General features: G+C 43.2%; 1 protein-coding gene across 6 annotated transcripts in view; it reads right to left on the bottom strand.

Moving 5' to 3' along the window:
• Rcd1 (Reduction in Cnn dots 1) overlaps positions 1-16,408 on the bottom strand; it is a 62,385-nt gene that overhangs the window by 20,863 nt on the left and 25,114 nt on the right. For 4 of the 6 annotated variants that reach the window (XM_076183604.1, XM_076183603.1, XM_076183601.1 and 1 more), the window contains exons 8-15: positions 12,765-12,908; positions 11,897-12,038; positions 11,629-11,768; positions 7,614-7,762; positions 6,781-6,928; positions 5,544-5,835; positions 5,266-5,424; positions 4,927-5,144 (exon numbers count right to left, since the gene is read on the bottom strand). In XM_076183604.1, coding sequence (XP_076039719.1) covers positions 4,927-5,144; positions 5,266-5,424; positions 5,544-5,835; positions 6,781-6,928; positions 7,614-7,762; positions 11,629-11,768; positions 11,897-12,038; positions 12,765-12,908 — 1,392 coding nt within the window. The remainder of the gene's footprint in view (positions 1-4,926; positions 5,145-5,265; positions 5,425-5,543; positions 5,836-6,780; positions 6,929-7,613; positions 7,763-11,628; positions 11,769-11,896; positions 12,039-12,764; positions 12,909-16,408) is intronic. The other 2 variants (XM_076183599.1, XM_076183602.1) reach the window with 2 other exon arrangements.

Raw genomic sequence — 16,408 nt, forward strand, 5'->3', positions numbered from 1 at the left:
TTTTTTTTGTCTTGACTGAGAAACATTCAGTTGGGGCAGACCCAGGTACAAAAATAGTTTTGAGTCAATGAGACATTTTTCTTTATGTATTCCAAAACATCAAAGGTTTACAGGAAAATGGACCTATGACACAGATGCTGTGATAATGGATATTCTCATAAATTACATACATACATATACCAAAGGGGCTTACTCCTGAACCAAAGCATACACCTATCCTTCACCCATCCAAAATTCATTTGCTATATCTTTTTCTCTTATTTTGATTCAGCCTGAAGGAATTTCTCCCCTGTATTCTCTATTTTCTGCAAAAGAGGACAGGGCAGGGGGGATCACCGATTAAGTGAGGTAGCCTTGCTGTGGATGTACTGTGTCTTGCTGCATTGCCTCTGACCCAGGGCAGTGGGCAGGAGACAAGGATGACCCCCTTCATCCACAAGGAGCTAAGATGAGAGAGGGGAAAGGGTGGTGGATAGGAGTGGAATGGTGGGAGTGGGTATGTGCCTTTTGACTTGGCTACCTCCCTTATAAGGGGGAAGAAGCCCTTAATATATAGATAAAGAGATTTTAGTTCCTTGTGGATGAAAGATCATCCCTGTCCCCCACCCACTGCCTGGTTGAGAGGCAATGCAGCAAGGCACAGTTCCTCCATACCAGGGCCTGACAGCCAAAGCTGGTTTACCTCCACAGCTTCAATTACATGGTTATCCTTCCCCCATCCACTCAAGAATCAACAGATGAGACAAGAAGAAATAATTTCAGGCCACGTCAGTTTCCCTACCATTCATGTCAACTAACCTTAGAAAATATTTTCTCGTGTTATAATGAATACCCAACTGTTTTCCTGTTTTCTACAAAATATCCTACTATTTTCTTGAGCAGACACAGAATGTTTCATTCTACAATGCCGCACACTAACAATCCCTTGACAACAACACAATATTTTTTCCTCAAGTGACCCAAGGGTCCGCCCAGTGTCCATTGCTGATTACTTGGGAGCCATGGATATCCTGCAAGATACTTGGGACAAGACCGATTGATTTTTCCTAAATATACTAAACAATCAGGCATGGAAAGAGTTCAATCATAGCAAGGTTAAGTAAAACAAAATATTTTCCAACAATTCTCCTACAAAATAATGACTGTTCCTAGATTGAAATTTATCTATCTATACACCAAATGCTTTTTCCACCTTATAAGGGAGGTAGCCAAGTCAAAAGGCAAGTACCCACTCCCACCCATTTCACTCCCATCCACCACCCTTTCCTCCCTATCATCTTAGCTCCTCATGGACAACAGGTCATCACTTGTATCCCACCCACTGCCCTGGGTCTGAAGCAATGCAGCAAGACACAGCATATCCACAGCAAGGCCACTTCACTTAATTGGCAACCCCCTCCTCTCCATCCCTTGATGTGAAAAATAGAAAAGAAGTAGAAAAATCCCTTTGGGCTGCGTCAAAATATCATTCACACATAACCACTCCCTAACCCCAATCCCCTCCCTTCCTTGCATCACAGTATCATCTATACACAGCCATTCTCCCCTCACCACTATCTCCATGTTTCTGTCCCCACACTGTGCCAGCAGCACAACCACGCCTTCATACAGTCTCTTCTTTGCACCAATTCCCAAATACCCATTTCCTAAGACACTTTTTAATACCCCAAGGTATTTACTTGCTTCTCTCAGTATACATTTTACTTCTACCATCACTACTCCCTTTCCTGCCACATGTGACCCCAAATACCGAAAGCTATTTACTTCCTCCAGCCTCTCTCCTTTAAGACTTACTTCCAACTCACTACCATCCTCCACCCTTGTACATCTCATCACCTTACTTTTACCCACCTTCAACTTACCTTCAACTTTCTCCTATTGCATACCCTCCCAAACTCTGTCACTAACTCCCTTAATTCCTCCCCTGACCTTGCTACAAGCACAGTGTTGCCAGCAAACAACAACTGGCTCACTTCCCACTTACCTCCATTTTCTTTAACCATCACCAGTCCCCTGCCCATTACCCTTACATTTGCCTTCCACACCACCCCATCCATGTAGACATTAAACAGCCATGGTGACTTCACACATCCCTGATGCAGCCCCACCTTTACCTCAAACCACAACCAAATTTAAACTGAAATTTAACTTGAATAATAACAATGATTCAGTTTCACATCATGAATTCTCCCTATCAGAGAAAACTAGGATTGTGTCTCCTTACAGGAGATGTTTTGATGCAGGGAATTTGATGGCATGCCCATACTACAAACCTGCTTGCTGTCATAGATACAGTCTGCCTCCACTCTGACCTCCATTGCAAGGAATGATGCTCTAACTACTCAACCATTAAGCATCCCGATAATAATAAAAATCATTTGGTTCAATGTCACGAACTTACAGAGAGGGCCAGTGAATTTAATGCATTATGCCCTAGCTATGGACTAGCTTTCTATCTGCAAGACTTGATCCAATTCCCCTCCATCCCCGTGCCCAACTTGCAATGCTCTACACCAATTGCCCAGGGATTGATGACATATTGGCCTGGTATGTGAACAATACCAACACAGACAGAGGGTTTGATCTGCAGACACAACCTGACTCACTGACCATCATGAACAACACCCATAATCACACACATTTCCCCCATCAAGCCCTCTATACCCACTCCTCTCCTGACTTTACCTTCTGTTTCCCCTGTTTAACCCCAACAATTTCTTGGAAAGTAGTCGGAGCCCTTGGATTTGACCACCTTCCAATCATCATTACCCCCAATACCCAAGTTGGCCACAGACACACATACTCCAATTACAAGAGCAAAATGGGAAGCTTCCATTGAGAGGAAGAAAAAAAACTTGGGATACTGAACAGTACACCAATCACAGACATAGACACTGTTGTGAACACCTCCAATGCAACCATACAAGATGCAGACAAGAAATACATCCCCAGAGGCAACAAATTCACACAACCCAAACTTTACACCAGAAATCCAAAGCCTCATCATGCAATGCAACACATTTAAACACAACAACCCCAGATCTATCCCTCAGAACATAACACCTGGTTCACTACAGACTCAAAATAGCCCCAACCGAATCTACAGCCACACTTTTCACCAATTAGACAGCGGACCACAAATATATATCATGCCTCTTTATCAACAACCCTCTCATAACATACACATACACCCTAGATTCTTGGCATAACATATGATACATCTGTCACTCAAACAACACATCACAAACATAAGGACAAAAATGCACACCTAGACTTAATGCATTTAAATCAATTGCAGGAACACCATTTGGACAAAACAAAGAAACCACTGTACCACTACAGTATACAAACAACACATACACTTAGTGATAAATTATGTGAGTCCAGCATGGGCCCCTAATATAATACACACCACAACACCATTCAGACCATACAAAACAAAACCCTATAGACAATTACAGGCTGCACAAATACAACACCTTCAGACCATTTAAATCATGAAATGAAAGTCCTCGAAGTCAAGGATCACCTTGACATGACAGGCACACAAAGACTTGCTGCAGCCTCCACAAACACAGCACACCCACTACACTACATACTACCACACATGCCAAGAAACATCAAAGCAACACCCAGGTACTTATATCACACACAATATTCTCTTCTATTCCTCCTCAACCACCACACACCAGCCTCCAGAAGCATATCCATAATCATACCATTCACTGCTACATCAACAAACCGAAAGGCAAAACATTGCAACATCCCAGACCTCTTGATAATCCCTGTGAATCCTGTCTCTCCCAAAAGGACAGAGTCCACCTGGCCAGACTGCGGTGCAGCATCCTAAGCTACCAGAAGAGTCTGGATGATTGCATCGCAGATAACTGTCCAGGATGCAATACTTCACCCCATACCATATTATGAAAGACTGCATTGTATACAATCACACACACCAACAACACAATATACACTCTAGGGGATTTGTGGGAAAAGACTGTTCCAGCCATGGCATTCCTCAGTAAGCATCCAGTGGCTGGCAATTGTCCTCGGGCTTTTGCACAGACCTCTCTATGATGAAACTTTGAACTGCTATCTGTATTGTATGTGACTCTTTATGTGTCACCAGGCTGTGGAAAGGGAAGAAGGAGGGATGCAGTTGCCAGTTGTCAGTACTCCTTATTAGCAAGGGTAGAGGATATAGAGTCCAGATTGAGGTGTTGGTGTTGATAGGTTTTGGAGATGGGTAGCACGGAGCCAATTCTCTCTGATGCCCACCTCTAGTACCTATCGTTGGTCACTCTTGGGTCTATCCTTTTTTGTAAATATAATGGTCAGAACAAACTCTCTAAAGTAAGAACAAAATGAAAAAGAAGAGGAGGCAAAGGAATACCAGTGAACACAAGACTACAAATAGATACATGCATTGCTCACATTTCATCAAATTCCTACAGACTCAAATTCACAAAGAACATCACACATAAAGGACCTTCAAAACCTCAAAACTCTACATCCCTTCAACATGATGACACACTTTATAGGTTTTTTCTGGCTCATGCTAGCCAATTTCATTCAGCAGAGGAGTGCATAAACTGAAAACTTCAGGAGCTTTTTTATTTTTATCAAAATTATCTTCAAATCCAGGGTCTGCTTCTTAGCAGGATGAAACTGTTAAACCAAAACAGTATGCCACCCTGTTGCAGGGTTTAATGAGAATTTTACTACAATCCACTATGATGCAGCAAAGCAAAGCAAAGAAGACAAATAGATAAATGTTTCAGAGTAATAGCATGTACATACATATACCAAAAGGCCCTTCACCCTCATGAGGATTGTGACCATGTGAAAACACACACGCAACAATGACAGGAGTGATCAAAATAAATCTCTACTTCCTTTTGTCTCATGGGTCACCTGTTAACTCACCTTAGGGTCCCCCTTGGCCGCCAGAGCCCCACCTAGTCCTCCAGACACCACTGAAGTACCACCACCTGTTGTTGCTGGCCCTACAGACCCCTTCATAGTCATGGCCATCTTCAGAGAATCTAGGTTCTTGAGAACCTTCAGCTTTTGATTACGGCGGGAACTGTCCGTCCGTCGTGTGTACTTTCGTTTGGGGGCTATGGATGTTTGGGAAGTTCCTCCTACACACACATAGAAATAGAAATGAAACATTATTTAATAAACAGTGCAAACAATAACACATGCATAAAAATTCATGCAGAAGTTCAAAAATACTAATGTTTAAGTCCTCAAAACCCATACCCAAAGGTGCAGCAGCCGAAGGCGGGTCTGTAAGAGTGGTGGACGAGGGCGAGTGGCTTGAGTACAAGTCTGTTCCCACCCAAGATGATGAACTAGTGGGAGGCAATGTTGAAACACCTGTGGGAACCTTGTGGCTAGTGGTGAGATTTACTGGAGTCCCTGACAAAAGTCCATTAATTTCATGAAGAGCAAATGTCTGCAATCTCCTTAAATCTAATGTATATAGCATTATCTCCCACACAAAGAAATCTTCTTTGTCCCGGCTGAGGCTTGATTACCTGGACGAGAGAGCTTGCCAGGAGAGGAGGGAGCACCTCCCTCTGCCGAACTCCCGCTCGATATCTTCCGCTTCCGACTCTGAGCACCCTCCTTCCGCTGCGACTTGGGTGGCAGGGGATTGGTGAAGGAAAGGGATGAACTGGAAAGGGAATTGCTGAGGGAACTAACAGCAGACGTGACTGACGAGGAGAGGAATGAAGATGTTGTGGATGAAGACACAGGAGTGAAGACCTGGGTGGTACTGACCATGGGTTGGCTAAGTAGGTGGGAAAGGAAATCTCCAATTTCATCCTAAAAAAAGAAAAAAAAAAAGAGAATAAATAAATGAATAAATACATAAACAAGATTAAATAAATGAATAAAACAAATAAATAGATCCAGAGATCCAATCCTCATTCTCCCTCTTTTATGGTTTTGGGATTATATGAACCCACCAATGATAGTATCTTTGGCAAATCCTTCATAGAGAGAGAAAAAAAGTTTTGGTACATACATGGAGAACTTCAAAGACACGGAGTGAAGGAAAAGTTGTTGGGAGGTAGTGAAGAGTCCTTATGAGTAGGGGAAGGCATACATGTAAATATACAAAGAAGGGATTAAATGGTACACACGAGCCCAAAACTATGATGCATTATATCACTATGGCTGTTCAACATATCAATCATGGGTTGCCTTGGCTGGCCACCTTCCTTATAAGGGGGCCCTAGGATATAGATAGATAAACTATGAAGGACTTATGAATTTTATTACCTCCTTAACTTGCTTATATTGTTCTCCATGGTGAAAACTTTAAGAGTGGGATGTATTAGGAAGTTAAACGAGCTATAGCCAGTGACATAACCCAGATCCTCCCACAAGTCTCTCTGGGAAGAAACATTTGAATGTTGTTGTGTTGTACCTATGTGGGACTGTTTTGGTGGTATCATCTTCGAGTCGTACTCGAACAGGAGCAGTTGTCAGCTCTCCTTATGTGAAAAGGTGGAGGAAATACATTCAAAGTTGTTGGAAAGAGATCATGGGCCCAGTCCAGGGACCAAATGTCAGATCCTCAAGGCTGCACCTCCAGACAGACATCAGGGTGTCTATGGATTTTGAAGACAAGTGACAGGGAGACGATTCTCTCTGACACCTGCCTTGCAGGACCATCTCACATGGCCACCATATGCAGACACCCACTGTTGGTTTCAAGCCCCGTTAATGAAGAAGATAAACTCACAAAAAGCTAACAGGACCTACCAGTAGGCACCGGTCGACCATGGATTGCGTGACGCCTTCCCTGTACCTTTTCTCCTTCAACAAACGAAGATGGTTGTCAGCTCCTCCAACAACAATGAGCCCCGTCTCCACTCGCAGTTTGATACGAAGATCTTCTATATCATCAATGCTGGTGGGTGGCAATAATTATACAAATCAACCCAAAAAATATGAACCTGTTCAGATTCCTGGGGTTATTTGAAAAAAATATATGCAAGAAGCACACTTCCTTATGCAATGATTCTACTCATACATGGGTGCTTATCATAAGCTTACTGTGTCTCATTTCTTCATTTTTGAGAAATGTGATGAAGAGATGTTGTGACTCAAAGGAATGATTTTTGTCTGCTCTGTAAAATGTTCAAGTGAACAAGGGGATGTGTGTGTCTATGTGTGAGTGTTTATCTGGGTTTATGAGTTGTCATATAATGAAGCAGTTGGGGGTAAATCAGCTCAAACTGATGGGCCCTCCTGTGGAGGCACTGTGTCTTGCTGCACTGCCTTTGACCCAAATGTTCTGGTGCCGGAATAGGAATGATACTCCATCCCTAAGGTGCTAAGATGATTCTTACTTGTCAGGGGGTGATTTCTTAGTGGGATCTTTTTTTTTTTAAGTGGGTTCTGTCTTGGAGTGCTTGCTTATGGATTTAGGTGTGTGTGTGTGCATGTGTTTCTGTATAGTTGTGTTCTACTGTTATTTCAGAAGAATGTTGAAGATGTATGTGTAATATGATGCTTTTTTTTTTAATCCAATTGACCATGCTTGTGTCAAGTGGGAAAAGTGGATGAGAACACCACAATATATAGTAACTTACCTGGCAACAGAGGAATTCTCTCCAATTATGAAAAGTGTTGGAGTTTTACAATCCAAAAGAGGATCATCAGCCTCTCCCCGCTTTCCAGTCACACCCATTACAGGAAAGCCCAGGCAGATGTTTGCAGTAACAGTCTCCAGCATTGACACCTGCAAAACCAAAACCCAAAATGTAAGCTAGGTAGACAATACACAACAGTAAGAAAATCTATGGAACTTTTCACATTTTTTGGCCCTGAGGTTTTCATCAATTCCCTCACTGGAGGTAGATTAAATGGAAGGTCCAGTGTATGAGACAATAAACTACAAAACACAATAGTCACTATTTTTGAGAAATATTTCTCTTACAATACAATAACTCTTTGACTTATGTACAGATTCCATTCCAAGAGGCTGTACATACCTTGGTTTGTACTATCAAACACTTGTACCTTGTACTGTACTGGTCTGGATAGATATCTTAGTACACCTAGTTCACTCGCCAACCACCACTTGTGCAGATGTTTGGGGGCAGGATATAAACTCACTTTGTGAATTGGTGGTGCTTTATGTCCTGGAGGGCCCAATTCCCGAAGTGGGTTTATCTCTGGGCCCAAACATCCGCACAAGTGGCAGTTGGCAAGTGGTGGATTAAGAGACTGAGGTAATGTGACAGCTCTAGATTTGGACATGAAAACACAGTGTTTTGGAGGTCTTTAATGAACTCTGAACAACATTTATGATAAAGAGATTTTTGAGTTGTTGTCATTCTTGTAAGAAAGCTATAGGAAAAGGTAAGGATGTTTTTTGGGCTTTTGTGGATCTGGAAAAGGCTTATGATAGGGTAGACAGGAAGGCACTGTGGGAGGTTTTGCAGATATACGGGATAAGAAGAAAGCTTCTAGGAGCTGTCAAGAGTTTTGATAAGAAGAGTACAGCATGTAGAGAGGGTAGAGTGCCAGAGGACTGGACGAGTGCCTGTATAGTTCTGCTTTACAAGGGAAAGGGGGACAAGTGCGAGTGTAGTAGTTTTAGAGGGATCAGCATGTTGAGTGTAGTTGGGAAGGCTTCTGGGAGGGTCTTGACTGTGAGGATTAGGAGAGGAACAGAGGGAGTAATTGGTGAGGAAATAGTGTGGTTTTAGGACAGGTTCTACGGTTGTGTAGATCAGATTTTTGTGGTAAGACAGATATGTGAGAAAGCTATGGGAAAAGGCAAGGATGTTTTTTTTGCTTTTATGGATCTGGAAAAGGCTCATGACAGGGTAGATAGGAAGGCACTGTGGGAGGTACTGCAGATATATGGGTTAGGAGGAAAGATGTTAAGAGCAGTCAAGAGTTTTTACGACAGTAGTAGAGCTTGTGTTAGGATTAGAAATGGAGAGAGTGAATGGTTTGAGATAAAGGTGGGACTTCATCAGGGATGTGTTATGTCACCCTGGCTGTTCAATCTATACATGGATGGGGTGGTGCGAGAGGTGAATGCAAGGGTGGTGGGTCAGGGATTGGAGATGGTTAAAGAAAATGGAGAAAAGTGGGAAATAAGCCAGTTGTTGTTTGCTGATGACACTGCGCTTATAGCACGATCAGAGGAGGGATTGAGGAAGTTTGTGACAGAGTTTGAGAAGGTGTGTGAAAGAAGGAAGCTGAAGATAAATTTGGACAAAAGTAAGGTGATGAGATGTACAAGGGGAGAGAGTGATAGTAGGCTGGAAGTGAGCATTAAGGGTGAGAGACTGGAGGAAGTGGATAGTTTTAGATACTTGGGTGCAAATGTGGCAGGAAAGGGAGGAGTGGGGGTGGAGGTAGAATGTAGATTGAGAGAAGCAAGTAAATGCCTTGGTGGATTAAAAAGTGTAATGAGAAATAGACATCTGGGAATGGATGCTAAGAGGTTTTATGAAGGAGTGATTGTGCCAACAGCACTCTATTAGGCAGAAACATGGAACATAAGAGAGGAAGAGTTTGAATGTGTTTGAGATGAAATGTCTGAGAAGTATGATAGGGGTTACTAGGCTAGATAGAGTGAGAAATGAGGAGGTGAGGAGGAGAACAGGGGTGGAAAGGGAGTTGGGAGATAGGGCTAATGAAAGAGTATTAGGATGGTTTGGACACATAGAAAGAATGAATGAAGAAAGATTAGTAAAGGAGGTGTGGAAGGCAGAAGTGGAAGGAGTGAATATGAGGGGGCATCCTAGGATGAGATGGATGGATAGGGTGAAAGGGGCATTACAAAAGAGAGGAATCTCTGTTGAGGAAGGATAGGAGAGGAGAGAAGATAGGGGTGAATGGAGAAGGGTTGTGTATGGATGATGCTGTGATGCATGAGGGGGAGTGGGTGGGGGATGGGGGTTGAGGAAGTGTGTCTGAGAAAAAATTTGACGCAGTCAGAAGGGATTTTTTCCTGTCTTCTCCTTTTCTGCATGTGGGGACGGAGAGGGGGGTCGCCGAATTTATGAAGCGGCCTTGCTTTGGATATACGGTGTCTTGCGACACTGCTTCTGACCCAGGGCAGTGGACAGGATGCAGGGATGACCCGTCATCCAGGAGGTGCCAAGATAAGAGGGAGGGAGGAGGATGGAGGGTAGTGGAATATGTAGGGAATGGAATGGGTGGGAATGGTTTCTATGCCTTTTCCTTTATTGCTACCCCCCGTATAGGGGGAAAAAGCCTTTGGTATATGTATATGTAGTAGAGCATGTGTCAGGATTAGATATGGAGAGTGAGTGGTTCGAGGTAAAGGTGGGACTTCGTCAGGGATGTGTTATGTCACCCTGGCTTTTCAACTTATACATGGCTGGGGTGGTGCAAGAGGGAAATGCAAGGGTGGTGGGTCAGGGATTGGAGATGGTTAAAGAAAATGGAGAAAAGTGGGAAATAAGCCAGTTGTTGTTTGCTGACAACACTGTGCTTGTGACAGGATCAGAGGAGGGATTGAGGAAATTAGTGACAGAGTTTGAGGTGTGTGAAAGAAGGAAGCTGAGGGTAAATGTGGGCTAAAGTAAGGTGATGAGATGTACAAGGGGTGAAAGTGGCAGTAGACTGGAAGTGAGTATTAAGGGAGAGAGACTGGATGAAGTGGATAGTTTTAGATACTTGGGTGCGAATATGGCAGGAAAGGGTGGAGTGGGGGTGGAGGCAGAATGTAGATAGAGAGAAGCAAGTAAATGCCTTAGTGGATTAAAAAGTGTAATGAGAAATAAACATTTGGGAATGGAGAGGAGATTGTATGAAGGAGTGAGTGCTAACAGCACTGTATGTGGCAGAAACATGGAACATAAGAGAGGAAGAGAGAAGGAGTTTGAATGTGTTTGAGATGAAGTGTTTAAGAAGTATGATGGGGGTTACTAGGCTGGATAGAGTGACAAATGAGGAAGTGAGGAGGAGAATAGGGGTGGTAAGGGAGTTGGGAGATAGGGTTGATGAAAGAGTATTGGGATGATTTGGACACATGGAAAGAATGAGTGAAGAAAGACTAGTAAAAGAGGTATGGAAGGCAGATGTGGAGGGAGTGAACATGAGGGGGCGACCTTGGATGAGATGGATGGATGTGGTGAAGGGGGCTTTGGTGAAGAGGGAAATGTCTGTTGGGGAAGTATGGAAGAGGACAGAAGACAGAGGTGAATGGAGAATGGTTGTATATGGATGATGTTGTGATGCATGAGGTGGAATGGGTGGGGGGATGGGGGTGAGAAAAATTTGACGCAGCCTGAAGGGATTTCTCCCCGTCTTCTCATTTTCTGCATGAGGGGACGGAGAGGGGGAGTCACCGATTTAATGAAGCGGCCTTGCTGTGGATGTGCTGTGTTTTGCGACACCGTTTCTGACCCAGGGCAGTGGACAAGATGCAAGGATGACCCGTCATCCAGGAGGTGCCAAGATAAAAGGGAGGGTAGAGGGGAGTGGAGTGTATTTAGGGATGGAATGGGTGGGAATGGTTTTTATGCCTTTTTTTTTTTGGCTACCTCCCTTGTAAGGGGGAAAAAGCCTTTGGTATATGTATGTACTGCAGTACAAATATAACTGAACTTTACATACGTGGCAAGCCAGGACTGCCCCCACTCCCCAACCGAGCAGGACAATGGGCCGAGAAGGATACTGATTCTTGCATTCTACAATGCGATTTCTAACATCTGACACGATTTGCTCTAGGATGCTGGAAGCATCACTCCCCTCATCTGCCAAATAGAAATGTTAGTTAAAAAGTGATATCATATACACATAAAAAATAAATAAATAAATAAATAAATCAAATAAATAAAGCTAACTATATCAACACCTGTACAATATATCAGAATGAACCTACTTGCTGAAACCATGACAGGGAGAGTTCTGGCCATATGCTGCAGCTGTGTATTGAAGAAGCGGATGCGACGGCACGTCTGAGGTACGCTAGAAGTGGGTGTGCTTGGCACTTGAACAATAACAGGTGAACCCTCTAACTTTCTCTGCAAATTGATGGAAAACATATCATGTACAACTGTGGTTTATGTTAGTATAGGTGCATACATGTACTGGTATATGTATGTACAAGGGAGATAGCTAAAAAATAAGTTAGTTATCAATTCATATGATATATAAGGACCAAGATGCATTGTGTAGAGAAAGAGAACAAAAAAAAAAAAAAAAAAAAAAAAAAAAAAAAAATTGTGTAAATTAAATTGTGTGTGGGGGTGGGGATGTGGAAGGGTACTAAGGTATCCACCACATAATTTTTTTTTTTTTTTTTTCTAGTGAGTGGGAGGAAGGGAGGGAGAGTGAGAGAATCATCTTATCAAATCTGTATAACATAAACTTGCATAAATTAAGCACCTGTATGTTTCTCTTAACCCAAAAATGTTGGCACAACTCCCCAGCCTATGCCGAACTCAACAGCTACAATTGGTTTAGTATTATATATAATGAACTATTGCTAAAAACTTTCAACATTGATTGCAGCCACCATGTTCCCACTTAAGTTATAAAAGGCGATTAAGCGAGGCAGCGAGAGAAGTGGGCATCCTCTTTCTGCATTTTCTCCAATGCATATATCCAGGGGAAAAGGCCACTGGTATATGTAGGACAGTTTACTTTGAATATCTGTTCCAACTCCCTACCATTTCCTAAAAAATAAAAATCACTAAATATCAACATTATGTCCAATGGATTATGTGAGAAATAAAAAGGATACTTACAGGTTTATGAAGGTTTAGAGAAGGCAATGCAGGATCCCAAGGTCTCTTCAGGAGAAGGTTAAGAGCTTCGACATTGGCTCCTCGGTTGGTGTTGCTCAAGGCCAACATCTTGTCTATAAGCGTTGGGATCTTGGACTTGAGGGTCTGTTTCAAAGAGGGAAAGACTCTCAGTATGCCTCGCCTATCTTTGTCAGAGACCCAATGTATCTGGTCACAGTTAAGAAACTTCGTATGGCACAAGATTTGGGCAATGTAGGATTATCCCGTCTGGGGTATTGGCTGCTTGTTATTGTGGCAAAGTAGCATGCAGTTGATACTTTAGGGTCTATATGGGGTGCCCCTACGGACCAGAGCCACACATCATTTTGTCTATGATAGAGGAAAACTCTTCATAGAGAAATGATGACACTTTTATACTACGACTGTCCCTCCGTTATGCTGTCCCCCAACCCCTTGCTGCTGTCCTGTACCATTTCTCTGAGTATTCATTTTCTGCTGTGGGGGAATTCCCTGTGGTGGGGGAAAAGAATACTGCCACCAGTATTTCCACTTGGATCGTAAGAGGCGAGAAGAAAGGGACAGGGAGTGGGACTAGGCATCCTTCTCCTTGTAGCCCCACAGGGGACATTCCTAAACGAAAAAGTAAAGGCATAAGAGGGTCTGGGAGTTTTCCGACCAGCACCCTAAGGTTTGGGTGTTTTAATGTGCGTGGATGTGGTACAGATGAGAGTAAAAGGGAAGAGATAGGTAGTATGTTTGTGAGAAGAAAGATGGATGTGTTGGCTTTGAGTGAAACTAAGCTGAAAGGGAAGGGTGAGTGTAAGTTTGGGAGTGTAAGTGGGAGGTTATCAGGAGTGAAGAGAGGGCGAGGGAGGGAAGGGGTGGCTATTCTAGTAAGTGAAGAGATAGGTAAACATGTAGTGCAGTGGAAGGAGGTTTCCTCAAGGATAATGTGGATGAAGGTGAAACTGGGAAAGGAGATGTGGGTTTTTGTAAGTGCATATGGGCCTGGCAGTGAGAAGAGTGTAGAAGAAAGGGAGGCCTTTTGGATAGATTTAAATGAGTGCATAGAGGATTTAGGGAGAAATGTCAATGTAATAGTACTGGAAGACCTTAATGCTAGGGTAGGAAATGGTCCAATTGATGGAGTGGTTGGGAAATGTGGAGTTCCAGGAAAGAATCGTAGTGGAGAGTTGATGGTGGAAATGTGTCTAGAAAGAGAGTTGATGATAGTAAATACAGTGTTTTGGAAGAAAGTCAAGCATAAGTACACATGGGAGAGGGTGGTGGATGGAAGGGTGGTAGATAGAGCATTGATGGATTATGTTATTGTAAATAGGACTATGATAGTATGAGTTAAGGATGTACATGTGCTAAGGGGAGAGGGTGGGGGAATATCAGATCATTTTTTGGTGGAAGGTAAGTTGAGAGTGGAAGATAAATGGAGAAAGAGGAAAGGGACAAAAGGTAGGGAGGTGCTTAGAGTGAACTCTTTAAATGAGAAGGAAAAGGAGGAGTACAAGAAGAAGCTGAAGGAGGAGTGGGAGGGAGTGAAGGATAGAGTAGAGCTAGGTGTGGAGGAGGAATGGGGATGGTTCAAGGTGGGAGTCACAAAGTGTAAAAGGATGGTGTGTGGAACAAGAACAGGAGGAAATAGAAGGAAGGGTAGTGAATGGTGGGATGAGGAAACAAAGAAGGTTGTAGAAGAGAAGAAGCGAGCTTTCACAGATTGGTTACAAAATAGGACGAGGGAGTCATATGAGAGGTACAAAGAAAAGAAAAGAGAAGTAAAGCAAAAGGTAAAGGAGGCAAAGAGGAGAGCAGATGTGAAGTGGGGTAAGAGTATGACAGAAAATTTTGAAAGTAATAAAAAGATGTTTTGGAAAGAAATTAAGAGAGGAAGAGTAGGTGAATCAAGTAGAGAAGAAAAGGTAAAAGGTGCAGATAGAGAGATGATAATGGAAGAGAAGGCAGTAAGAGGAAGATAGGCAGAGTATTTTAGGGAGTTGCTAAATGTGAAGGAGGATAGGGAGGGAAAGATAGTTGCAGTGGGAAATGCTAAGAAAATGACCGTGATGAGTGAGGAGAATGGAGGAGAAATAAAGAAGGATGAAGTGAAGGCAGTTGTTAAGATGATGAAAGCAGGTAAGGCACCTGGTCTGGATGGATGTCATGCAGAATGTCTAAAAAAAGGAGGAACAGTGATGGTGGACTGGCTGGTGAGGTTATTTAATGTTTGCTGGAGAGAGGGTAGAGTGACGGAGGACTGGAGGAGTGCCTGTATAGTTCCACTTTACAAGGGAAAAGGGGACAAGTGTGAATGTAGTAGTTTCAGAGGGATTAGCTTGTTAAGTGTAGTTGGGAAGGCTTATGGGAGGATCTTGATTGAGAGGAATAGGAGAGGAACAGAGGGAGTAATTGGTGAGGAACAGTGTGGATTTAGGACGGGTAGAGGTTGTGTAGATCAGATCTTTGTGGTAAGACAGATATGTGAGCAAGCTATAGGAAAGGGGAAGGATGTTTTTTGGGCTTTTATGGATCTTGAAAAGGCTTACGATAGGGTAGACAGAAAGGCACTGTGGGAGGTTATGCAGATATAAGGGATAGGAGGAAAGCTTCTAGGAGCTGTCAAGAGTTTTTATGAGAGTAGTAGAGCTTGTGTCAGGATTAGAAATGGGGAGAGTGAGTGGTTCGAGGTACAGGTGGGACTTCGTCAAGGATCGTTATGTCACCCTGGCTGTTCAACTTATACATGGATGGGGTAGTACGAGAGGTAAATGCAAGGGTAGTGGGCAAGGGATTGGAGATGGTTAAAGAAAATGGAGAAAAGTGGGAGGTGAGCCATCTGTTGTTTGCTGACGACACTGAGCTTGTGGCAGGATCGGAGGAGGGACTGAGGAAGTTGGTGACAGTTTGGGAGAGTGTGTGATAGAAGAAAGCTAAAGATAAATGTGGGTAAAAGTGAGGTGATGAGATGTACAAGGGGTGAAAGTGGCAGTAGACTGGAAGTGAGTATTAAGGGAGAGAGACTGGATGAAGTGGATAGTTTTAGATACTTGGGTGCAAATGTGGCAGGAAAAGGTGGAGTGAAGGTGGAGGTAGAATGTAGATTGAGTGAAGCGAGTAAATGCCTTGGTGGATTGAAGTGTGTAATGAGGAATAGACATTTGGGAATGGATGCTAAGACGAGACTGTATGAAGGAGTGATTGTGCCAACAGCACTGTATGGGGCAGAAACATGGAATATAAGAAAGCAAGGGAAAAGGAGTTTGAATGTGTTTGAGATGAGGTGTGTGAGAAGTATGATGGGGGTTACTAGGCTAGATAGAGTGAGAAATGAGGAGGTGAGGAGAAGAACAGGGGTGGAAAGGGAGTTGGGAGATAGGGTTGATGAAAGAGTATTAGGATGGTTTGGACACATGGAAAGAATGAGTGAAGAAAGACTAGTAAAAGAGGTATGGAAGGCAGATGTGGAGGGAGTGAACATGAGGGGATGTCCTAGGATGAGGTGGATGGATGGGGTGAAGAGGGCTTTGGGGAAGAGGGGAATGTCTGTTGAGGAAGGACGGGAGAGGACAGAGGATGGGTGAATGGAGAATGGTTGTATATAGAGGATGTTGTGATGCATGAGGTGGAATGGGCGG

The sequence above is a fragment of the Oratosquilla oratoria genome, chromosome 4 (assembly GCF_046742065.1).
Source record: "Oratosquilla oratoria isolate Oo_2021 chromosome 4, ASM4674206v1, whole genome shotgun sequence".
Taxonomy (NCBI): Eukaryota; Metazoa; Arthropoda; class Malacostraca; order Stomatopoda; family Squillidae; genus Oratosquilla; species Oratosquilla oratoria.